Source organism: Anser cygnoides, chromosome 1 (genome assembly GCF_040182565.1).
Source record: "Anser cygnoides isolate HZ-2024a breed goose chromosome 1, Taihu_goose_T2T_genome, whole genome shotgun sequence".
NCBI classification, from domain to species: Eukaryota; Metazoa; Chordata; class Aves; order Anseriformes; family Anatidae; genus Anser; species Anser cygnoides.
The window spans coordinates 52,084,688-52,110,926 of NC_089873.1; the positions used below are offsets into that span (position 1 = coordinate 52,084,688).

The 26,239-nt window shown below is 34.8% G+C and overlaps 1 protein-coding gene across 6 annotated transcripts in view; it reads left to right on the forward strand.

Annotated features, from left to right (window-relative positions):
* The window catches only part of RASSF9 (Ras association domain family member 9), a 40,299-nt gene extending 16,206 nt beyond the window's left edge, over window positions 1–24,093 (forward strand). For 4 of the 6 annotated variants that reach the window (XM_013190050.3, XM_013190045.3, XM_013190046.3 and 1 more), the window contains exon 2: window positions 13,299–24,093. In XM_013190050.3, coding sequence (XP_013045504.1) covers window positions 13,315–14,574 — 1,260 coding nt within the window. In that variant the 5' untranslated portion in view covers window positions 13,299–13,314 and the 3' untranslated portion in view covers window positions 14,575–24,093. Of the gene's footprint in view, window positions 1–9,231; window positions 9,940–11,139; window positions 11,287–13,298 lie in introns of those variants that run through there. The other 2 variants (XM_066995555.1, XM_048061196.2) reach the window with 2 other exon arrangements.
* The last annotated feature ends 2,146 nt before the right edge of the window (window positions 24,094–26,239 follow it).

A 26,239-nucleotide genomic window follows, 5' to 3' on the forward strand; every position in this document is an offset into this window, starting at 1 on the left:
TTATATGTATATATATATTATATATATATATGTATATACACGTATATATGATATGATATGTACCTTATCATATATATATGTATCATATAATACGTGATATTTTTATGTCTATTTATATAAGAAATGTATCTTTATATACATATATATAAACTGTTTTGAAAGATTATTAAATGACAAAAATTAAGAAAGCAAAGATAGCAAATGCTGGATTTGGGATGCTGATGTGATTAGGCTTTGGATCTTTTGAAAAAAATGATATGTGGTTTCTTTAATTTTACAATACACAATAGGAGAGATTTGAAATAATAAAGGGGAGCTTTAAGGATAGTATTTAATGGGATGACTGGGCAGATCCAAAGGCTTGCATTTTCAGAAAGGGCATTTCTAAGCCTCCGTTCCTGGCTCCTTGCCACTTTCAGTCATCTTTGCATTGACATTCATTCTCATCCAACATCACATGACCTATCCTGTGTATCATCGAGGGAGCAATACTCAAATATACTTATATACATAAATATTTCACTTCATGAATTCCTAAGTTTTGTAGTTGCTAACCTATAAAGCTGGATTTAGCTGTAAAAATAGTATTCAGGATCATAATTTGCGTAAGGTAGATGTAAGCAATTTTGTATATTTGGGGGATGAGCTTGGAGGTGTAGGGGTGTTTTAAAAACAGTAGATAAAAATAGTGATTCCTTCGATGTTCCTTTTTGGAATCATAGAGTACAGTGTCCATGAAATACGCCACAGGCTGCTGCTAGAGCAGTTAGAGCAGTGATGACAATAGGTAGTCATAAAGAACAGACTGTAAGGAACAGAAGAGGTTCTTTGCTGAGCCTCAGTTCAACTTGGGGAATTGATGAAAAGAAATCAAGTCCATGTGGACTTTTTTTCTTTCAGCATGAATGAGGTTTGCATATGTCCCGTATGGTGTCATCAAGTGTAGAATTGTTTGAGCCATGCTCTGTGTTTAAAAGTTCACAAGGAGGTAATCATAACAGTCTTCTTTAGCCCAGGGAGTATCGGAAAGGTAGCATAGAATCATAGAATGGCTCAGGTTGGAAGGGACCTTAAAGATTATCTAAGTTAAAACCCTCTGCCATAGGCAGGGATGCCATCCACTAGATCGCATTGGTCAAGGCCCCATCCAGCCTGGCCTTGAATGCCTCCAGAGATGGAGCATCCACAACTTCTCTTGGCAATCTGTTCCAGTGCCTCACTGCCCTTACAGTGAAGAATTTCTTCCTAATGTCTAGTCTAAATCTATCTCTTTTAGTTTAAGACCATTTCTCCTTGTCTTATTATTATCTACCTGAGTAAAGAGTCCTTCTCCGTTGTTTTTGTAAGACCTTTTTAAGTATTGAAAGGCCACATTAAAGTTTCCCTGGAGCCTTATCTTCTCGAGGCTGAACATCCCTAGCTCTCTCAGCCTTTCTTAATAGGAGAGGTGCTCCAGCCCTCTGATCATCTTTGTGGCCCTCCTCTGGACTCTCTCTAACAGGTCCACATTTTTCTTGTGCTGGGGACCCCAAATCTGGATGTGGTACTCCAGGTGGGGTCTCAAAAAGGCAGAGTAGAGGGGGACAATCCCCTTCCTCGACCTGCTGGTTACACCTCTTTTGATGCAGCCCAGGATGCAGTTGGCCTTCTGGGCTGCAAGCGCACACTGCTAATCTTATAATTTACTTGTCTGCATCTCGTTCCCTTTATTCAACTTACCTTATTATCACTGGTCTAAGTATAGTGCACTTTGTTCATGTTCTGGCAGCCCAGACCCAGCCTCAGAATGCTTTGTGTTTATTTCTTCACATAGCAAGATATCAACAAACCTAGAGGAGGGAAAAAGTATACATTGGCCTTTCAACAAGAGCTGAACAGAAATTCATAGAACAACAACAAAAATAGTACCTACAACCCATGGAATTCCCCTCAATTCTTTTAATGTTGAAAGCTCATAAATAACCAGGGTGCTTCTAAAAGACGGTTACAAAAATTCTGATGGGAGAAGTTAGATAAACTAAATTTCTATTAGCTGTAATAACACATCTAATTTTGCCATTTTGAAGCCTACATTTTAAATGAGCTATACATAATTCTGATTCTTCTGTATTATTTCAAGTGATGGAATTTTAGATACATTCTGTACATTATTAGTAGGAGCCCCATAGGTTTTGTATAGTATAACTAGTGCTTAAATAAGCACAAACACTTAAATACATATAGGAGCTCTACAGAGAATTATATTTTTGCAATGTAGCAAATTTTTGTGCTAGCTAAAAAAAGCAGTGGCATCTTTACTTCTCATATAGTGAGAACTAGCCACTGCTCAAAATCGAGATGTAGCATTTACTATACTGATATTCCTAAGCTTTGCATGTGGCTTACTAACATTAAGGAATTTGAAAACGCCTATTTCCCATATCGTGGTCTAAAGAATACCTACCACTGGATATGTCAGTGTTTGTTTTGGCTGTGCAATTCTTCATGGATCTGTCATTCCTGTATCACAGCTGCTTCCTCAGTAGCAGTTGCAATATACACATCAAAGCATGTTTTCCCAGTAAAGCAAATTGTTATTGTTGCTCATCTTGGAAAATATTTTGGCAGACATCTAGCTGTCTTTTCTTCTCAAACCTTCACTGTGTCAGGCCATCACAAATACAGACCTGATATGATATGCATGTTGTCTGTCATGGCATTTTGTGTATACAGCAAATTTGCTAATGTTACTCACTGAAATTCCAAACATTTTTTTGCATAATATCCACTAACAACCTTATGACTTTGAATATACAATGGAGAAAGGATGATCTGTCTCACAGGAAGGAAGATTTAAAGTGTGAATGTAGTTTATAGGGAATCTATGCCTCCAGGAGAGGGAAATAATTTCAGAGGTAAGACAGTAGAAAAAGGCAGGGGCAGATGCAGTCTTCATCTGAATGGAGACTGCAGCTGTTTCACTTGCCTATAGCTGAAGTTATTGCAAGTGTAAACATGGTATAGGGCAGAGCTAATAAGCAAAGGGGAGTACATAGTAGCTTTTGGTCAACTCTGATGAAAATCTGTACTTGGAATTTGCAAAGGAGATTTTGCAAAACATGATCTGCCACTGGCGCTATGACAGAGAAGCTTTTTTTTTTTTTTCCTCAGGATAATCTGCTATAACTATTGCTTTTATCTAGTGAGTAAGGTGGATAATTCCTCTCACAATAAATTCTTTTTTATTTCTTTATGTCTATTATTAGTGCAACTTTCTGATTTAGTGCATTTTTCTTGGCTTACATTTTTATGTCATATAAACCCTGCTATCCATCCACTTATCAGATGATATAATTATTACTTTCAGTTCTTGTTGGTCCTTGTGAGTTGCTTTTATTCCTTTATGTCTGATTTAAGTATTATGGGGTGATTATTTATTTATTTAAATATTTATTTTGGTTGGATTGGGTTTCTCTCTTTTTATTTTTCTTAAATATTTGTCCTTGTTTAGGTACCTGTGTCCCAAGTGGTATAGCTATTAGAAAAAACACACAGTTTCCCATGGGATTTTCACTGAAGTTTGGCATTTAAAGTCAACAAGAATTCTGTTTTGAATGACTTATTCACAATAAAAAAAAATCTTACAGATTTTTTTTAAATCATCATAAATGTCATGTTATTTATCTATGACAGAAAAGTACTATCCCATACCAATTCAAAGGTATTTAATTAAATTGTCGTAGAGCACTAATATAGTGTAAAATGACTGAGCAAACAGAAATTTCTACCATAGGTCATTGGTAGAATCATTACTCTAATCATAGATCATTATAATGAATGCAATTTTATAGCATTCAGTAGCAAATTGAGGTGATGGCATTCCTCTGAAGGAGGGGCCAAGGAACTAGTTATACTTTTAAGTGCAAAAATGATAATTGATATAAGCCATAATTCTCAACAGCTGTTGCTAATTAAAATGTTTCATAAAGACTTCCTGACAGTATGGAAATCTTGCTGAATTAAAACTTTACACATTTAAAAGGGAATTGCAAAATATACATAAGCTGATAATAAGAGAAACGTGTTGTACAAAGCTAGCTGTTTTAAATAACTTTTGTTTAAATAATTTTCTTATTTTAAATATCTGAAATATTTCAGTTAGAACATCCAAATTATCTTGTATATGCACGTGTTTGAAAAATGTCACATGAATATCTAGATGCCTAATTTTCTCCTTTATTTTTCATAAATGCCTGTGTGGATTTCTGTAAAGGAGGAAGCTATGTCATAGAACAAAATTAAATGGATACAGAAACAGATGGTAAAGAGAAATTTAAGTTATTTGAAAGAATTATTTTGCTTTCACAAGTTGTATGGTGTTCTTTCCAAATGTTCCTGCCGCATCAGGAATAATCTGATTATATATATATTTTTTATTGTCATACTTAAAGTACTGTCTTGCCAAGATACTTCTTAGCTAGACATTGCCCTTACTTTTGTGTGATGCAAAAGAGAAGAAAGAGCAAGAATCTGGCACCTCATATATGGAATTTATATCCCCTACATGCTATGGACATTAACTGTGTAACATTAAATTAGTATTTCTGAAATAAATGCATTTGTTGATTTTTTTTTTTTATTTTTTTATTTTTATGGATAGGTGAAGGGGAATGGGAATGTAGTTAGTTAACAGACTGTCTTGAATCCCTAAGGATTTGGAATATTTCCAGCTTCAATGGGTGGTGAGAGAGTAGATACTTCCTCATTGCTCCCTTAGGAAACTCAAAGCATGTAATCTACTTAGACAGGAGGCATACTGAGTGTAGGATTTGACCTTTATTAGTTTCTGAATAACTCTTCAGAAGGTGATACAAAGTTGAGTAAAAAGGTGGATTAAATGTGGATGGTCTGATTAAACTTAGTGTGAACTTTTAATACGATCCATTTGTTCCCCAGAAGGTTGAAAGACTCTTGAACTCATTTTTCATATGGGCTGTGTATTCTCTATAGCTTTAGTGTTTAAACTTACACAGTCAAATATCCCTTTTGATCAAATTGTTAGAGTTTCAGACAAGCAGGGCTTTTACTTGTTGCAAATCTCACAGACAAAAGTCCCACAGAGACAAAATATATTTTTCTTCCCAGTGATTGTCCATTGCTTCATGTATGCTTTCTACATATATGATAATATGCTGATATTTTGAAAAATGAATAATAAAAGCGATATTATAATTTCTAAATATAAACTGATAAACTACTTAGCTCTTATATAACCTTTGAGAGAAATTCTCAAATGACAAGTACAGCATGCCCTATAATATGAAGACATGAGGTATCTGCAGTTGTTTGTATCAAAGATGTGTCCCTGTAATATTGGCCTCTCCATACTTCCAAAAAGTAAATATAATTAAAAGCCATCAGATTGTTTTGATAAGTTAGTTATGGCTTGGAACTGAGGCACAGAGGTAACAAGGTTCATTATCGAGTGCCTAAACAAGGTATGTGCTCTCTGTCATCGTGCACATGGAGGAAGCACGTAAGGGTGCAGAAGACCATAGCACAAATGCACATTTGCCCAAATACAGATGGGCAGATTTGCACACACCAGCAACATACTCAAAGACCCTTGAACACATCAGATTATTAAATACTTTTGTGGCAGTTGTCTCTTGTTTTCTCAGGATGTTTTATGCCTCTGTTGTGCCCTTTTCAAAAGATAGCAAGTGTCTCAGTGACTGAGCTCACTTGGCCATAAGGTCTTTCCCCACTGCCCAACGTGACAGGCAGCAAAAGAGGCACAGAATACCTTGGCAAGGAGCTGGGAGTGTGCAGCTGGAGAGGAAAGGGAGAGCCTGCTGAGAGGTGTGGGCAGCATAGCCTTGCCTGGGCCTGTCTGACACTGCTACCTCCTTCTTAGAGGACTGCAGATCATTCTGGACTCCCGAAGGGCACTGAGATGGCAGACACAAAAACTATAGGCAAGAACTCGACTGCAGGTACTTAGTAGGCAGCAAGAGGGTTGTTTCTAAAATCTTTTTATTTCAGTTCCGTCACATAGTTGCTTTTGGTTTCTTTATTGGGAGGAGAAAAAAAAAAAAGAGAGAGAGAGAGAATTACTCTAGGTGCTATCTTGACAAAATATAGGGTTTTGTTTCATAGAAGTTTATAAATCTTATTCTGGGGAGCTCATGATAACAGCATACCTACCAGAGAGCTCAAGCCACCTGAGAACCCCATCAAAGCAGCCAGTCAGCGACAAATTATCATCTGATTTGCTGCAGATTAGATTATATGCACAGATGCACTGTTGAGGCGGCAACATAGGAGACTGTTAATAAATTATTGCTCTGTTTTTTGTTTGTTTGCTTGTTTTCATTACAAATGTTATCTATGTTATGGTGTTTGGCTTTCTGGGTCTTAGGTATACTGAAATGTATTTGTAAAAGTACAGCATCAAAAAGAAAAAAACATAGAAGAGATGATAAATACAGAATTGGATTCATTTTCTACAGTGAAACAGGCTACATTAGTTATATATATCATCTGCGAGCATCCCAGAAACTATCCTTCTGACATCAAGAATTACAGTTTATGTGCCACTTGCAGATGCAATGATGAAAGAAATAAAGGTAACATTATTACACTGAGAAGTGTAATAATATTCCAACCCAAAAAGGTAGACACAACTTCATAGAGTCTGATTAACAGTAATTAAATTCATACATAATAAATAAAAGCTCTTCCATTTCTGAAAATTAAGATTATAAAATATATTTTTACCAATAAAACTAAGCTATTTCACACAGATGGCTTTCCAGTATGAACTCTTTGGTGGTAAATTTATAAAATATTAACAGTTTTGTATATTTTCCAGCAAAGGATTAATGTGTTTCTTTGTGAGTTACTTATGTTCACCTGCAGATTTTTTATTCAATATAAATTATTTCAGTGATTGGGAGGAGACAGTTAATAGAAGTTTGGATTATCAACATATTCAAATTTTACTATCACAAAAACTTTTGTCTAGGAAATTGGTCATACTGACTTAAAAATAGTAAAGCATTAAACAGTAGTGCTAGCAATGGGCTCACAAATATGTCTTGGCTGCGAAATTTCTAGCCGTTACCTGGGTATTTTTGAGTTACTCAGTTTGACTAGCTCCGTGGGATGAATACATTTAAAAAAGAAAAAAAGGAATGTCAATAAAATTCCATTTTAGTTTCAAGTGAAAGTATACAAAAAATTTAATGTGGTGAAGGGAGAGAATTATTTTATCTCTGTTTTTGTTTAAAAAGAAAAAAACTCTTTTAAGAAAAAAAACTCTTTTAGTGTCAATGATATTTTAGGAACATCATATTGAGCTGCTATCAATATCATACATAAATGATCTAGCCCTAGCATAATGTTTACTGAAATTAGTAAAAGTAGGAGGATTCCTTTATTTGATTGGTTTGTTTGCTTCTAAAGCTATACATTTCATATGTAGTAAGAGTGCTAAAACTTTCAGGAAGGCAAAGAATTATGTTTTTGATATGTATGTTTTTGTGCCAGTCACCCCTTACATTAGTCAATATTAGAAGTGTTGTTTTCAAGCTGTCTCATATTTTGACTTTGTGCAACATAAGTATGTGTTTTTGTTTTGTCTATACATTGCTGGAATGTATTACCTTTCTTCCCCTAGGCCTGAATAATAAATTAATGAAGCGTATATCTGATATGCAACAATCAGCTTGTGCTGACACAATCAAGGCTTTGTGTGAGGTCTGTGATATGATTAATATGTTTTTTGGGGGGTGATAATGAAGAGAAGCAAAATATAGAAGGCATGAAACTAGAAATCAAAACAAACAAAAAGGATTGGACTTTTGACCATTCTTAGGAAAGGAAGGACTTAGAAAACGAAGGACTTTTGACCATTCTTAAGTTTAAATGCTCATCTTTTCCAGAACAAAAGTGACTTTGGAAGAAAAAGGAAAAAAAAAAAAAAGAAAAAAAAAGACATGCATGTTACTGTTATCATCAAGGCATTAAAATCATGGTTAGATAGATAGAACATTTCAGTGATCAATTCAAAGAAATAGAATTCAAACCAGAACTGGAAGCTTTAAAGATTGTTTACATCAACACCAATAAACTCTTTTTAAAAAGAGAAGTTGCCCAGCTAGTTTTGAAGCTACTAGAAGATGTTTCTGAAAGTGTTTTTCAAGAAAGCCAAATATTTAAACTGGAAAAACATCTTAGCTGCTACAGACGCATTAACTGATGTGTTATTCAAAAATAACAGTTCTTTTGCTTTCGTTAAAAAAATGCAGGATGCAAAGACCAAGGAATCAGTAAATATGAGAAGCTTGCCCCTTTGTTTGAGTGACCATCTAAAACTAGATCTTGTTGAAGATTGTCATTTCTATTATTACATATCAGAGGAAAAAAAAAATTGCTTTCCATGACCAACATTTATTCAATTTAAGGAGTGACAAACTGGATTACCTCTTCCTTACTATTGAAATTACTTCCTGGATTTCCTTATAAATGACATTAACATGTTAAACAGCAATTTTTTAGGTCCCGTGTTTAAGTTATCTGTAGTAAGTCTAATACTATCCAAACCATTCCTGTTACCTTTCTCTTGGTCAATAAACCAGAATGTGATTGGATTATTCTCACCTGTATTTAGCTATCTGAAAATGAGGTGTTTAGTTGAAGTTGACAAATTTCTTGTAGTTAATGAAAGAGAGGAATAGCTTCATTTGAGGTTTCATCCAAAAGATCATAAATGATTTAGAATATGGAGACTTTCTTCTTGGGGATCTACTCTCCTCTCATGTCAAGGAGGAGCTTTGATGATAAATATATACTGAAATCTTAACTTCCAGATGTCTAAGTGTGATGAATTCCACTTATATGCAGAATCCTGTCTCCTATTTCTATAAAGAAAGCACTACTTAATGAAGGATGGTTCCTAGTATTAGCATCTCCTTGCATCCTGAAAGCAGGTCTTTAATAATTGTTATGGTGTCCCTGACAAGCTAAAGCCTCGTTTTTGTTTGGCATAACTTGGATTAACTACCATTAAAGAATTAGAGAATAAATTTTACTTAAAAGGTCCATGGTAGGCCACATCAGTTTACCTCTTTATAGTGGGAAGATAATAAAGAACACTTAGAACGTTTTTTTTTTTTTTTAAAGATATTAGAATTCCATGGTACTCTATGAATAAGATTATAAGTGATTTGTTAATTCTTTTTGAATTAAAAAGCAAAAGCAAAAAGTAGTAAGGCTACTGAATAAAAAAGAGGATAATATATGTTGTGACAAACACATGGAAAAAAAATTGCACTTTACAGATCTGTTTTGATTCAAGAATTACAGAATGTTTTTTCTTCTTTTCTCCAAAAGGTGACAATATAATTAGATGTATATTATATATACTTATACATTCACACACATATATATGTAAAAGTACATATATGTATGTACAAGCTACTTGAGTTCTTTGTGTACCTTCATGTGTATACATTTTCCATTCCTGCAGCACTACTACGAGTTGTGGACTTTAGCATGTTAAATAGACCAGCAGAGAAAAATCCTTCCCAAGAAAACTCAATGTAAAGTCTGAGTAGACATGTGCAATGTAACTGAAAAAAATAGTCAGTGGGAAGTCCATGTAAAAACACGTATAACATAAGTACTTATCAGTACACAAATGCAATGGAGTGTCTAAGGAGTTTTTATGTTGTTTTTTTTTTTTTTTCTGAAGGTTTACTAATATCTAAAAGAGAAAGTAAGCTTCTGCATAACTCAAATGAGCTCTTGCGCACTGAAAATACTGAGTAGGAGATGATACTTCAGTCAGGCAAAAACAAGAATGATAAAAACAGGAGGAATTTCCATGTGCAAACACATTACATAAGTCTCTCAGAAGAGTGCTCAAAGACTGAGATGACACACATTCTCTAAAATGTATGTATTGATTATGAAAAGCAATGGGAAATACCTGTTCTGAACTTACTGCCTCAAAGTCCCAGCCTAGTATTTCTTACATTTTTACATCTATTTCATTTTTTTCTGACAGCACTTTTATAAGTTGAAATTCAATGACTGCTAGTATACTTTTATTTCTATGTCTATTGTTTATGTATAAATGGTGAGCATTTTTTGAGACACTTACTTTTGATAATTCATTTTCCATTATTTTATTCTTAATGTATAATGTAACCGTACTTTCTTTTTTCTTTATATCTGTAGTGTAAAACAAATACCGAGCTATTTAACAGTCACCGCTGACTTAAATTGCAATTGTCTATTTATATGTTTCATTTAACTACTAATCTCTCAACAGACAAAAATTTTTCTATAGCATCCTGTATACCGTGAACCTGAAAGAATTTACAGATACTGACTTTTTATCATGTGGCATACCTAACAGTAATGCTATTTAATCTGATATTATAACTCAAATAGTTGTTTCTTTATGCATTTTGCCATTTTCTATGTCTGTGACATATTCTTATTTTCATAGTCTAGGAAAAATGTATTAATCTCTGAACACCAGTTTTAAAAACTAATTGTGGTAAAATGCTAGCCTGTAAGAAGGAGCTATTGAAGTGGGAAAATGATGTCATCACTTAGAGTAATCTAGCAAAACACAAATTTTATGGAAGGATGTTCCAAGGCCTGGAGCAATTGGACAGAGCTCTGCTGTGTGGTAGTAATAAAAAAGTCACTTTTGTACGTTTTATTTGTATTTATTTGCAGTCTCCAGTCTTTCGAGAATTCTTGCCTTGTGGTCAGAGTGGCACCTAGAACTGAGTCAATCATGGTTCAATTTTTTGGATTACAGTTTTTCTCCTGTGTTGTGTAATAAACAAGAAAAAGAAACAAGTTGGATTGCTTTAATAATCATAGGGTATAACCCTAATTAACCCAAGCAAAACTCCTAAGTCTCAAAAAAAATAGAAATCTCTTGTGAATATTTAATCATAGGTAGAAAAAAAATGTGGTATTGAGCCGTTAGAATACTGTCAAAATTGTCATTATCATTTTCAGGCTTTCTCCATCAGACTGGGTTAAATCCCATTCATTAAAATGAACTGGAATTGATACCAGAAAATCTAAAGATATGCATTTTTGCTCAGAGAATTTATTGTTTTATCATTTTAGGCAAGAAGCCATATCACCGGGTCTGGGCAAGCAAAAATTATGCATGTGGAGGCTAGAAGATAAGAATATCCTGGACATCACACTCTCCTCTCCTTTCAGCTACATCTCTTACATTGGCAGTGGCCTTGTGTCATTGAACAGCCTATGGTAGTCCAAACATAAAAGTTCGCTATAAAGTAAAATTTCTGCATTTTGTCATCTGAATCACACTCTAGGCTCTGCTGATTATATTGATTAGACAACTACAACAATTATAATGGGATCTTAGATATTTTAATTCAGATGTCTCTATCTGTAATGTGGTACCAGTTGGTAAGGTCAGATTAATACCACATTTACTGGAATTCATAAATAGAATGTATCTTAAAGCTTTTAAAATTTTCTTGCATTCATATAAGTTATATTTTGAAAAATTTCTGTATTTCTGTATTGCTTGAAAATGCAGATGTGGCAGAAGAACTAGAGATCTATCTTACCATCAAGCTCTATTATATTTTCTGATTTTCAGCAGTATTTCAAAGTCCACTTATGCTCAGTATTTATTTGGAAGCATGATTCTTCCCTACAGAAGCCTGGGTGATATTAAGAGCTCCTAAATTGTGCAATGTTTGTGTGATGAGAACAGATATGCAGATCTGAAAGTTACTCTGCTGTGGATCTGTATGTTACTCTAGGACAGTCTGGAAATTTAATGCAGATTGCCACACTTTGATACTTATTGGTAGTTAACACTTGCTAAGTGTACAAAATATAAATATGATGAAATACATTTTTGTGGGAGATGCACATTTACCTGGGCTAGTATTAATATTAGAGAAGAAGCTGAAATTGGCGTATTTTTCTGTTACTGATTCCAAAAGTATTTCTTCATGTCATTTAAAAAAGTATATTGTGTTATACAAGAAAACAGGAGTTTTTCAATGTTGTAGGCATATCAGGATTATAGCTGTTATTCATATGGTCTCTGCCATTTTGACCTGGTTTGGGTTGGGATAGAGTTTTTTTGTTGTTGTTTGTTTGTTTTCATAGGGGTATGTGCTGAGTTTGGGTTTTAGGATGAGAATAATGCTGATAACACACTGATGTTTTATTTGTTGCCAAGCAGTGCTTACAATAAGTCAAGTTCTTTTCAGTTTCTTGTGCTGGCCTGCCAGTGAGGAGGCTGTGTTCGCACAAGGAACTGGGAGAGAACACAGCCAGGACATCTGACTCAAACTGGCCAAAGAGAGACGTCCCATACCATATGGTGTCCTGCTGAACTATAAAACTGGTATGGTGGGCCAGGTATGGGACAGCTGCTCAGAGAGGGGCTGGGGATTGGTCAGCAGTTTGTGAGCATAAAACGGAGCGTAGCCAGCAGGTCAAGGGAGGTGATCCTCCCCCTTTACTCTGCCCTGGTCAGGCCTCACCTGTGTCCAGTTCTGGGCTCCCCAGTACAAAAAAAGACAGGGATCTTCTGGAAAGAGTCCAACGGAGGGCCACAAAGCTGATACGGGGCCTGGAACATCTTCCTTATGAGGAAAGGCTGAGAGACCTGTGTCTGTTCAGCCTTGAGAAGAGAAGACAGGGGATCTTATCAATGTTTACAAATATCTTAAGTGTGGGAGACAGTGGGATTTGGCCAACCTCTTTTCAGTGGTCTGTTGGGTTAGGACAAGGGACAACGGTCAAAAAATGGAGCACAGGAAGTTCCACACCAACATGTGAAAGAACTTCTTCATGGTGAGGGTGATAGAGCACTGGAACAGGCTGCCCGGGGAGGTTATAGAGTCCCTTTCTCTGGAGATATTCAAGGCCCGTCTGGACGCCTACTTGGGCAGCCTGCTCTAGGGAACCTGCTTTGGCAGGGGCGTTGGACACAATGATCTTTCGAGGTCCCTGCCAACCCCTGTGATTCTGAGAGCAATTGCATTGTGCTTTATTTGTTTATATATATATATATAATTATTATTTTCTCTTCCTTTGCTGTCCTATTAAACTGTCTTTATCTCAGCCCATGAATTTTATCCAGTATTTTCAGATATTTTCCATGGAGGAAGTGGAGGGAGTGAATGGCGGTGTGGTGCTTAGCTGCCTGCTGGGTTAAACCGTAACAAAATTAAATTCTATTTAAATTTGGTCTCTCTCTCTCATTTTTATTTATTTATTTATTTTTTTAGATCTCCCAGCAAGGAGATGGCTTCAAATGAAAGAGAGATTGTGGTGTGGGTTTGCCAGGAAGAGAAGATTGTATGTGGCCTGACAAAACGCACAACTTGTGCAGAAGTGATTCAAGCACTACTTGAGGAACATCAAGCAACATTCGGAGAGAAAAAGGTCCTCTTTGGAAAACCTAGTGATTATTGTATTGTAGAAAAATGGAGAGGCTCTGAGCGAGTCCTTCCTCCATTGACAAAAATTCTGAGACTTTGGAAGGCCTGGGGGGAAGAGCAGCCCAATTTGCACTTTGTGTTGGTAAAGTCTGATGCTTTCCTCTCATTTCCGTTGTGGAAAACAGCTGAAGCTAAGGTAGTACAAAATGTAGAAAAGCAGTGGGAACTCAGCCCAGCCAATTACATGAAGATGTTGCCAATAGACAAGCAAAAGAAAATTGTCAGGAAGACTTTCCGGAAACTGGCCAAACTTAAACAGGACAGTGTTCAGCAAGACAGAGATAATATGGAGACACTGATTCATCTGATCATATCTCAAGATCATACCATTCATCAGCAAGTCCTTAGAATGAAGGAACTAGATATGGAAATTGAAAAATGTGAAGCACAATTCCATTTAGACCGTGTAGCCAATGATGGAGAAAATTATGTGCAGAACTCCTATTTAATGATCAATCCAAGTGAGGCTGAGCAGCAAGGGAGTAGGCCAGATGATCAAAAAGAGATGCATGAATATTTCAGCAAAAGTGAGGGAATTTTACAGGTCGAAGAGAGACTGAAACATCACAGACAATTAATAGAGAAGCTGTGTGCTGAAATTGAAAAAGAAGTATATGGTATATGTTCAGAAAAAAAAGGAGATGATATTCGCACAGAAGGAGCTTCTAATGCTCAAGTAGAAAACTCAAATTTGGAAAGTGTAAAGTATGAGCTGGAAAAAAGTATGAAAGATGGTCTGAGAATCAATTCATACCTGAGCTGCATTCAGAAAGAGCTTACCTACAGGGACTCATTGCTTCAAAAGAAGGAAAAAGAGTATGAACTTCTTACAGAAGAATTTAATTTACTACATATTAAAGACAACATCGAAACTAGGCTTCCATTGAATGAAGAGCCACCCAAGGGCAGTGGCAACTCCAGTAACAGCATTGCAGTTCCTGACTTTGTTCACAGAGTGACTAATCTGGATATAAACGATACAGACTCTGACACTGGAATCAGCTCTACACACAGTCAGGACTCTGAAATAACTTCTGGGGACATGGTACTGTTATCAACATAGTTGAAAACAGTCATGCATTTTTGAAAAGTTATATTTTGAGGGATACATAGAAGAATAGGTAGACTATATTGTCTTGAGAGTTCAGCCTCTTAAGATGTTACAACTGTGGCACCGCTCTAGCAAAGTAAACAGTGTCTATGTGCTTAAAAGTATACTTGTGGTTAAATGCACAGGCAGTCTTGTGGGTTCACTGCTAATAGGTGCAAAGTTGCACCTATTATATTTGCAAAAAAAAAAATCAGGACATAGCGTTTAGACCTTGTAAAATTGATACTCAGTGAAACAGCAGCATTCTGACTAGCTTGAACCAAACGCCTGGAGTTTTGATATCCCGCAACCTTTGATTTCACATCTACATCTCCCTAACTGTTAAGGAATGTGAATTAGAGATTAGACCCAACTAAATGGAGAGATTGATTTTCTGCTCTGTTACATAAGCTTTATTCAGCTGGAGTTTCCCTGGCATATAATATAATCAAGCATGTAGTCTGTTAAAAATTAGTTTTTATGATGCTGTAAGACAAAAAAATGCAATTGCATTTATGCTATATATTTAAACTTAGTGCTGAGTTAACAGGATGGTAGGTTCAAAACCACCTTTGTCCCAATATAAAAATGACCTTACACACATAGGTAGTTAATTTCCATTGTCTTTCAGCAAGTCTAACTGCTACTAAGATCTTTAAAACTCCTGCTCCTCTGCTGTTACCCTGCAGTTGCCGTGGTGACGCTATATGGACACACAGTTTTGCCAGCGGGCATGTCAGAACTGCCTACCTCCTGTTTCTCTGAGCTGATCAAATCCCAAGCTCACACCTAGCCCCAGGGCGTTTTCAGGAAGGCTTTCTCCTGCTTATCTCACCAGTAAGATCCAATGTCTTGGGCCTCCTCAGATCATGACTACCAAATCAAACATAAACCAAGAGACAGACAGGGGCCAGACATTTTTGTCTCTGGCTACTGGTTCCCAAGAGCCAGGTAGTTACTCTTCTCAAACAGCAGATAGGTTGTCCAATCCTGTCCAGTACTGATTTGGAGCAGCAATATGGCCCTTATGTTATCTCCTTGGTGATAACTTTAGGATACAACTAAAACTGTTCCAATTTAAATATTGGGCCATGAGGGAGGGAGAGGAGAGTGTCAAATTATTTCACTTAGGAAGCAGTCATTAAGATCACATGTAAATTCAGAATTGAAGTATATGTCTTCCCAGTTACCGAACAAGATTTCTAACTCTGAGCTAGAGACTTTGCTAACAGAGAGAACATGAATAATTTCTGGGTTGCACACTGAGGGTTGCCATGTTTCTATTTTGCAGATGAATCTGTTTAAGGCTCTTGAAAACATAATGTAAATCTAATTAAATGAATTGAATGGAGAAAGAGTTACAGCATTTCTAAATGAAGTTTAGCTCGAACAAAGTTCAAACAGATACTGGAATTAAAAGCCTTCAAAGTAAATGAAAGGACAATACCTGGATGGAATAAATATACTTTCAGGAGCACTGCTTTCCTTTCCTATATTTTTCTTCTCTTAAATGGCTGTCAACCATCTGTATTCTAAAATGACGGAAGTGCTAGGACTGCTGATTAACACATATTTGATACAGGAAAAAAAAAAAGTATAAAAAGTCAGTTTTCATGTTTCTTTTTTTAAAAAAAGATTTTTGAATCCTGGATATTATAGAGTTTTTATTCCAGGAATATGTGCTAGTTACCTTAATATATTTTGTGTTGTATTTTTATCATACAATGTTATTTGAATACTTCAGTAATAATATGTCATATGTAGACTCATGAGCTCCTGATGGAAATTTATCAAATATCTCTGTAATAATTTATTAATGCAAGTCAGCATCTTTTGAAATCTGTAGTATCGCTCTGACAAGTAGAAAGTGCAGAGCTCTGAATGTTGAGAGTAGGCTAATGTATTCTCTGAGTTCTTGTGAATGTAGGTAATAGTTATTTCTACTGAGTCTTTTTTTCTTTTTTTTTTTATAAATACTTAGGGGATAAAAATTCAAGCAGAATAATATTCATACCTATGCAGGCCAGTACAAGACCTGTGTGGGAAATAATTTCCAATCACACTCTACCAGAGTTAGTTTACGCATAGGAACTTGTACTGGTTTTTGGATGTGATCTTTATCCACAATATGTGCTTGATTGTACATCCCCTGCAACGTGTAGATCTTAAGAGTATTATTGTGTTTTAAAAGAAAATAGGAAAAATAGGTTGAGAGAGTATTTCTTAATAAAATAAAATAACACAATTCACAATGTTTTGAAGCTTATAATTTGATATTTCATAAAAACTTATTTCTTTCTGAATTTAAATGAATGTACAGGATAATGAAATACTATATGCACTCTTTGCTATTTATCTGCTTATACACTTTTCATGCACTCGTTTAACCTGTTTTTAGGTTGTTAAAAGTAGAATTTATCATCCTTTATGCTCCTTACTTAACCATTTTTACTTTGCCTTAACTGTCTACATTTTTTTAAAATAATTCCCAGAAGGAAATGCAAACCCAAATATTTTGTCTCATTTTCTGACATTCTTTTAAGCCAATTCTCTTTCTATATTAACATTTGAGGTTTATTTTATAAAAAAATTCCATGGAGTATGTTATACTTATGGACAAAGTTCAAAAAAAGTCTTACATAAGAGGAAAGAAAAATTATACCCAGGCAGAGAAAACAGGAAACGTCAAAGTGTAATGAAAGGAAATCCAGTACTTTACACTCATCTGTACAATGGGGTTTTGAAAGAAAAATATTTATTTCAGAGTGAGAGGAATAAAAAAGTGAGTAGGGTCAGACTCAGCCTGATTGTTTTGGGGTGGGATAGGTTAGTTCCTGAGATGAATCTAGGCAGATATCTTCAGTGACTGTCATCTGGGCTAACAATACTGAAATGAAACAGTACTGACACTTGGCTAATACAAAGTGCACTGGCTCCTACATACCTAAATAGTAACACATATATATTTGTAACCAATATAACTATGAAAATTTCCATGGAACAAAGTATATACCCCAATCTCATGTTTCTGCACAACTTACTATATACTTTTACAAATTTGATGAAAGCAAGTGAGTCAATTTAATTACCTACTTAAGTTCCTTGATGATGACTCTTTCATTTACAAGGCAAATATAAAATACAATTATTTTATTATACATAAATTTACAGTATTTAATATCCACTTATATGCTTAAAAATTACAGTGTTATTACATTTTATTTTATTTTTTCCCCTGGAAAACTGAGCAATCCCCAAGAAATTCTGTTACTTCAGACTAATAGATAATATCTTTATCTTCAGATTGTACATTCAGGGATTCTTCTGCTGGCTGCCTTATGTTCCATATATACATAGAGATTGCTGACAAAGGATATTCTATTATATGATACTGACAGATTGAAGCTCTCATGTCTGTGAATTTCAACTTGCAGCTTTAGGCTGCTAAGATTAATAAGCTTTTCATTTCTCTACATGCCCAGAATCATCATTTGTTAGTTTTTGCATATTTCCAACTGTGCAAAGACATAAACAGATGTAATGTAACAAATCATTATTACAAAATCATATCATTTCTACTTCTGATTGCCTAAATGTGTTCATTGCTTTGGAGAGACAGAAATCTAGATTTATGAACCTAATTCAGCAATGTACTGACGTATTTAGCTTTAAGCAAATAGTAACTTGAATTATTTTGTGTGTGATGCATGTTGTATTTTCTTTAGTAATACGTGAGCATTCCTTGCTAACTTTTTAATATTCTCAACTGTTCATTCTGTTTAAATATACATATATTTTTTTCCATTTTCATCTCATGAAACTTTTTTTTTTTAATAAAATATCTTTTCTAATGATGAACATGTTCATTAATAGTGCAAGTGGTATATGCACATAAGAACAGAAGTCTCTAATCCAAAGGACTTTTTTCTAAACCTACCTTAGACCATCTTTTCTGGTCTTGCAAGTTAAGTAAGCTTGCAGTTGCATGCTCAGCGTGATTATATGCATAATATTTTCTTTTCCTAGAGCTGTGGTGTTTATCTTTTTGGGTATTTTACTACCGTATTTGAAAAGCATCTAAATTATTTGACATTTTATAAAATCTGAAATGTGTTCAAATGAATGTAGTTTATTTTTTAAGATTCTATTTTGTTTGTGATATATTTTGTAAAATGTAATAGTCTCATTCCAAAGTTATTTTGTTGTCATTTTATTTATTTATTTATTTTAACAAGAAACCCAGAGTATGTTACACTATAACAATCTCTTATAGTCCATTCTCAAACAGAACTTTCCATGACTGAAATTATTGTCTTACAAAGAATGGTTTGCTGGGATAGAAAATACACACAGAAATAGTTTCTTTCTAATACTTAACAGATTATAATATTTCATTTATATGCCCTACATCAAACAGAGATTTTCAGAGAGATGCCTGCAGACTGAATTTCTGGAGTCAAATTTACGGCTGCCTTTCATGTCCAATAGATCAGGTCCAACTGGAATCCAGTCACTTTTTTTTTTTTTTTTTTTTTTCATGGGAGCTCTTTGTAATGTTTTACTAGCCTTCAGGTTTCACCCAGGAAACATTTCCAAATAATAACATGTAGTTAGGTTTCAGCAGTATTTTGCTTTTTCTGAATTATGAATTAAGTGCTTACATTTTATGATACATTTGTTTTTTTTAAAAAAAAAAATCTCAAACTTCAAATCTGTTTAGTATTCATACTAGTTTTCTATCTTATTTGACTGGAATTTGAAGTTTTTCATAGCAGTGATTCATTCAAAAACCAAATTATCATTCCATTTTCAAAAACATTTACTGTAAGAATGACAGAAACTCTTGACTGTGCTAGCTTTGTCAGCTGAATCCCCGGTAAAGGTGGGAAATGTAGTCTTTCTACATGTAAATGCAGGTTTTGGCTTATGCAATAACTGTATGCATATTTTGCTTGACTAGCCTGTTGGTTGAGATTTTAATTCATGTAAATATTTGAAAACTTAATTTGTGATCTTCAGTCCATTCACTGGCAAGCATTTTTCAGGAAATAATATTTTTTGGGGGGAGAGGGAGATTACTTTGTTAAGAATAACTCTTGTTAGGATCCAGTTAAGAAAGAATAAAGGCAAAAAGCCCAGTTGGTACAAAAAGTTTGCTGGCAGCCAGAAGCTCCATTTGATCCTATGAAGGTTGGAGAGAGCTTATAATATTAACTGAAGAAAGTCAAGCAGTTACTTCAATTATTTTCTATGATATTTTTTTTTTCATTCCACAATGCATACAAGTAGAAGAGTACACAAGGGCATCTGAGCACTTTACCAGTGCAGTCCTGAGAATAATATGTCAGTAACTCTGTTACAGATTATAGGGAAAAGGAGTTATTTGCATGAGAAAGTAGTTAGGCATAATATTAGACAGGGACCTTTTGATTTAGAGAGCTTTTGTCACTCATGACCTACAAGTAGTACATACTCCTTTTGTATTAGAATCTAGTGACAAAAAAAAAATATATATATATGCAGTGTTCACTGTAATTTAAATTCTTTTGCAGGTTGTCACAGACTATGTGAACATACAGCTTGTTTTGCCATTTTCCCCATTTCTGATTCCACTCGTCTTCATACTTTACCTAAATATCAGTCTTATCTTTTTTGCAGCTCTGTGCAATTTCCATTATGTTCATATCTGTACTTTTTTTTTTTTTGAGTTATTCAGTTGGTTAGATCAGATTTTTTTAGAATTTTTCCAACATAAAATATCGTGCTTTTATTTTATGTTCATTCTTATTTTGCATCAGATCTGCTTTATTTCTGACTTCTGAGTGCATGTATTTGTTTTAAACCGCAGATTAAGTAGCTACACTGCAGTTACTTCACATTTTATTTTGCTCAAATATTCATAAAACAGGTATATAGACTTTGTTGGAGAGGAGGTTAAATCCCAGTTCACCAAGTCTTTTAGTATAATAGTTTGCATACAGTAAATTGCCCTTACCTTCACTCTGCTTTATGTATGAAAAAATTTAAGTGGATCAGAAGGTGCTTTTATGTAACATAAGTCTTAACTGAAGTATTTCTTAAATTATTTATAGTTGCACTGAATTCTGCCAACAAAATTATGAACTGGTACTATTTCTTTTCTGGTCTTTTCATGTCAAAAAGAGCCAGCTCAATCATAAACTGTGACAGTACTGCACAGTCACACATTTCTAGAACAGTCGATTAGCAATACATGGATTTGCTAATGTTCACTAAACTGTTCAATATGTGTAAAGGTAAGAGCTTGAAATAGTCATGAAGCTGTTACTGATGATGACCCCAAGAAGCAGAACTTTCCTTGTAACATTGACCATTTTGAGGGCTGCATATTTTTGCCATCTGGATTATTATTTTACTATGCAAACAATTTTGTTCTGTAAATTTGAACACTCCCTTTCGTTGGAAGGATTTTATATTAACAAGCAGCTATTCAGTTGTTTTTCATTTCTTAACAAAAGTCTGGTGATATAAATAAATTTTAGCTCAAGTGTTTTGAAGAAAAATTGTACAATTCTTTTCTAGAAAGATTAACCACTTTTATATCATTGCTGTTTTCAGCATTCTTTTCCAAGACATATTTCGTGTATTTGGTTTCAATGTCTAAAATTACAGGCCAAGAGTGTTTGTAGTTAAGTCAATATTTGAGCTATGCAACATAGGCATTTAGGGAAAGGCCAAGTCCTGTGCTTGTGTAACTGTTTCATTGCTGTAAAATTCCATGAGTTTCAGGGAAGAGAGACTGCTTATATATGACTATGGAGGGGAAGCAAAGCCATTTCACAGCTTCTGCTGTAAGATGAGTGTTCTTCAACAATACCTTGGTGAGGATGGCAAGAGAATGTGTTATGAACTGTAATCTTCTGATAATCTAACTTCTTGAGTTTTGTGATTACATGGGACTCTCTACTTTCAGGAGTGAGGAAGGGAATAAATTTATTGATTTTGCAGAACTGCCTGAAAAAAGACCCCCCCCCCCCTTTTTTTTTTCCAAACATGAAAAGCTAGTTCAGAACCAATAACTTTTTATGGTCTTTAAGCTAATGTCATGGTGAAGAGGTCTTGTTAAAATCTTTTAGTTATTGGGTTGGTAATGCTGTAGTTTTAAATCACGGTTTGGCCTCAAAAAACTCTTCACATCTGAATTTACTGAATGACAACAGTACTGCAGAGTAGTATGCAAGAAATGTGTCCATCAAGTAAGTAGATTAATATCCTTATATTCCTTATTTTCTGCATAAAAGTAAAACATTTTGTTCTGATTCCCAGCTAATTTTCCATTTTTTTAACAGTCTACATTACTTCCTTTTTTTTTAGTGATAGTGTAGTTTTTTATAGTTTTGTTTCATTTTGTTCTGTTTTGTTTTTAGGCTATGACACTCCCCAAGTAGCATTTTGACTCACAATCAGTGTTAACAGCTATAGACACAGATTCAGTTTATTAATGCAGCTACTACAGTACTGAGACAGATTTTTTATCAATACTTTTAGAAATGGATTTATGAAAAATGCATGATTTTATGAATTACAGAAAAGATTGTCACTGAGAATGGAAAACCACCAACTAATAAAGAGTATGGGGAAACTTCGTCTGTAGGACATTTTTTTTTTTTTTTGTGGGAGAGGTTGCTATTTTATTTTTTAACACACCAAAGTATTGAAATGTACTGAAAATGGGCTTGTTATGACTCATGCATTTGTATGTGTCTTTCTCCCATTTCAAGTTTCCTTGCTACAGCACTAATATTTCTGGCATTTAATGTGCTGAGACTCTCCTACTCCATGATCCCATGTGCCTAATGCTGTCAAGGCAGACTTAGATATGACCAGTTGCATCTGGTAGTTGAGGTCCCAGTGTGAGTTTTGCAGAGGTGGGTAGTTTATGCTTGTCAGATGCTTAGCTCACAAGGCAGATAATCATGAATCTCAGAACTGAACTGTGCTGCCATATTTTTTCTCCTAACACATACTCTTATATGAGTAGGAAACAACATCAACACACAATTGGCTGTTATATCACAGACATATTAGATAATTTCTGCCTTATTTTTTTCTGTGTCCTGGGACAGCTTTTGAGAGGTCTGAAAAAGGGATGAATTTAAGTGTGGTTTACCATGAAATTGGATAAAAGTAAGAGTTGAAGTGGAGCCATCCATTAAAAACAAAACAAAACAACAACAACAACAAAACACACAAATTTATAAAAGCCAGCAGAGCAAAGACGTACACACAGATATAAAGTAGAATATTTTGTCCCTTGTTGTGGGTGTGACAAAATCTTAGGCCGTAGTCATCCATATCATATGACAACCCCAGATTTGTTTCTGGTTGAAAATGAAAATTAGAAACACCTGTTATGCAGTGATAGTAATCATCCATTGCCAAGGAGAAGGAAACTCATCATCTCCAGGACTCCTTAAATTGAGACAGGATGTTTTTATGCTCTAGTAAAGTACAAATTAATGAGCTTGACAGCATTCACTTACATAGGAGGGGAAAATGATATGTTCCACTACAAGAATTATTGGTGTTTTTTTATGACCTGGGTTAGGCAAAGACCAAACCAGATTATCATTATGTCTTAAAATAGGCCCTTAAAATTTACAGCTTCTCAGAAAAAAAATATATATACAAATTAAATATATATATATATATAAAAATGATGAAGAGAAAGAGGAGGCCTGAAACATGCCCTAAAATATTTTCTTTGTAATAAAAGTACCACTGTTTCCAGAACTGGCAAATCTACTTGTTTTGGAATTTTTATGTCCCTGGACTTTGTATATATTTCAGCCTAACTGAAAACTTCTTATACACACACACACACACACACACACGAAACTTGAAAAAGAGCCACCCCCACCACATCTGAAAACAAACAAACAAACAAAACTACATCAAAACAAAACAAAAAACAACCCGCAAGCTGGGAGTTCTTTTACTGCTTTCCCATCTGGCAGTTAAAAGAAGTATTGCCTACACTCCTACACAATGTACATCTCTGATGTCAAGACATGCAGAGATTCAACTGTCAGCACAATGACAAACAGTCAAAGAAATAGTCTCTTACATGTGAGAAACTAGGCTCATAATGACTGAGTCATTCAAAGTTGTGAAACTTCTGTCAGAGCCAGGAAATAAACAAAGTTAGGTTTGCTATCTGTCTAGATAGCAATGTTACAGCTTTCCTTCCTATCTAGATTCTCCCATCCTGGAACACTTTACCTTTGTAAGAGAAGCAGGAAGGTTCTGAGGAGCTAGTCTAAATCTGCACACAGTAAATCATTCCTACTTCCTCCTGCTGAAATTGTAATACTACCACAGGGCTAAAAGGGTCAAAATGCTGTGTGTGTGACATCTGACAAACGGTGAGAAGAAGATGGGGAAAATGGATGAATGCAAAGGGAAGATAAATCACCATATTAAACAAAACAAAACAAAACAAAACAAAAAAAAGACGGAGTAAGTTTCAACTTTTTTCTTTACCAGTGCAAAAGAATTGAAATACCATAGCCCAAAGGTATTACTTCTGCCTTTAGTGTTTAGCTAAATGCCACATTCCTTTTAAGTATGCATTACAAATTTCCAAACTGCTTCAAATTTAATTGTTAATTTTCTATCCACTATTTCTCTATAGGTTTGGGATGGTTTTGCTTCATGCGGCAATATGAAGTAAAATTCTAAAAATCAGTTCTGGTCTTACTTTATTAGGGTTAGAATCTGAGCTGTTTGTTGCTATTTAAGCTTTCTGTCATGTAGATGCACTCAATTCTCTTTAACTTACTGCAATAAAACTATACCTGCAAAAATGACTTCTGCATTTTTTTCCTTTATGTATTCAATACAAATCATGAAGCACTGTAATAGAAATACTGTAATTATGTTAGTCTTACACTACCAGTTAAATAGCTTAGTAAATTCTCAGGAGTTGTGTGTAAGATTGAAGACCAAGATGTACATTACATGTACTTTGAACAAATGTCAAAAACATGAGAACACAGTGTCATAGGCCTTAATATATATTAAGTCACAAGCTATTGATGTGCTCTCAGATACTTGCACAGGAAAATAAAATAAAAAGCAAGCAAGCAAACCAAACCAGACAAAACAAAGAAAAACACAAACACCACCAACAAAAATCTAACACCTTGTGTCAGCAAGGAAAAAAGGGGTTTTCATCTTTTTCAGAATACTTCCAGAACTTTATATGCAATGGACCCTTCTGATGAACCCACCCTAGAAAACTGTAGAAAAAGAGTTCTTCCATCTATTCTCCATTTCTTCCTCTGTTGCTCTACACTACTTTCCTTCCAGCTATCTCTGCATTACAAGCTGGTTATGCCTGAAAAGCTATCTAAGGTACATTTCAGAAGAAAAGCCTCTGAAAATGGATCCTTGATAAACAAAATGACAGATCAGAAACCTTAATAGGCAGGATATCTGAACTAATGTCTGGGTGAGGCTGAAAACTTGGAAAAATGCTAGAGGATAAGAAATCTGGAGTGTCTGATAAAGTCCCTTCACAGAACCATGAAATTGTAACACCCCACGTTAAAATACTTTAATACCACATGCTTTAAGATCCCTGATGGGGCTATGGGCGATGCAACATAGTCACTAAAAAGAACAGACTATGAAGGGTAAATCTTTCTTTCAAAATCTTTACAAAAATGTTGTATTCTATGACAGAAGTTTCAACACTTCAGTTATTCAATATAATGGCAGTTCATTAAAATAAATATTCAGTATAATTGCATTTACCCTGAATGACAAAACTAAGATGAAGGATCTCATTTAAGGTGTGATCAAACTAAGCAGAAATGCTTCAGTGCGTTCTCCAGCTTTTAGTTTCAGCAAAGGCATCAGTTGATAAAATTCAGATGGTCCTATATGAGGCATCATCTAATTGCCACACTCCATCTGTTCTAATGGGAATTGGATAATTTACAATACAACAAAGTTGACAGGCTATTGGTGCAAATGTGCTTTTCTGATAGCAGCCTCTGGAAAGTAATTTTTCAAATAGCCTTTTATTAAATAAAGTTATTTGAAAACAGCCTGTTTCCCTGCAAAACTGTGTTGATTTCTGAATATACACACTCATGCTGAGCAGCAAATTACATGTGAAAGCATAAGAACATCTGCAATTTAGACTCAATTTATCCCTTAAAAGAATAACTATTTCACATGGAGTTGCATGACTTTCCTTTCTAGTAAGTTAAGTACACCTTTCCTCAGCTAACTTGGCAAATGATACAATGTTCTTGGGAACAGACAAGTAGAGGGGAAAAAAATAAACAAACAAACAAACAAAAAACAAGAGAACTGGAATTACTGTTTTGATAGTCTCTCAAAGCCTTGATGTACTTCAAAATCCAACTGTACGGCTGTACGGTGAGGCCTGCAAAAGACTTGAAGCATTAAAAAATGGGAAGAATTGCTTAAGGGTTGGGAAGGCAGAAATAGTAATCTGACTTCACATAATTGGCAAGGAACTTGGTACACTTAGTTCTCAGATAGGTAGGGCTGAATCTTCAGCAAAGATTATTCTGCATCCTAAAGCAATTTCAGGACTGTTGCAGCAAATACAGTGATGATGAAT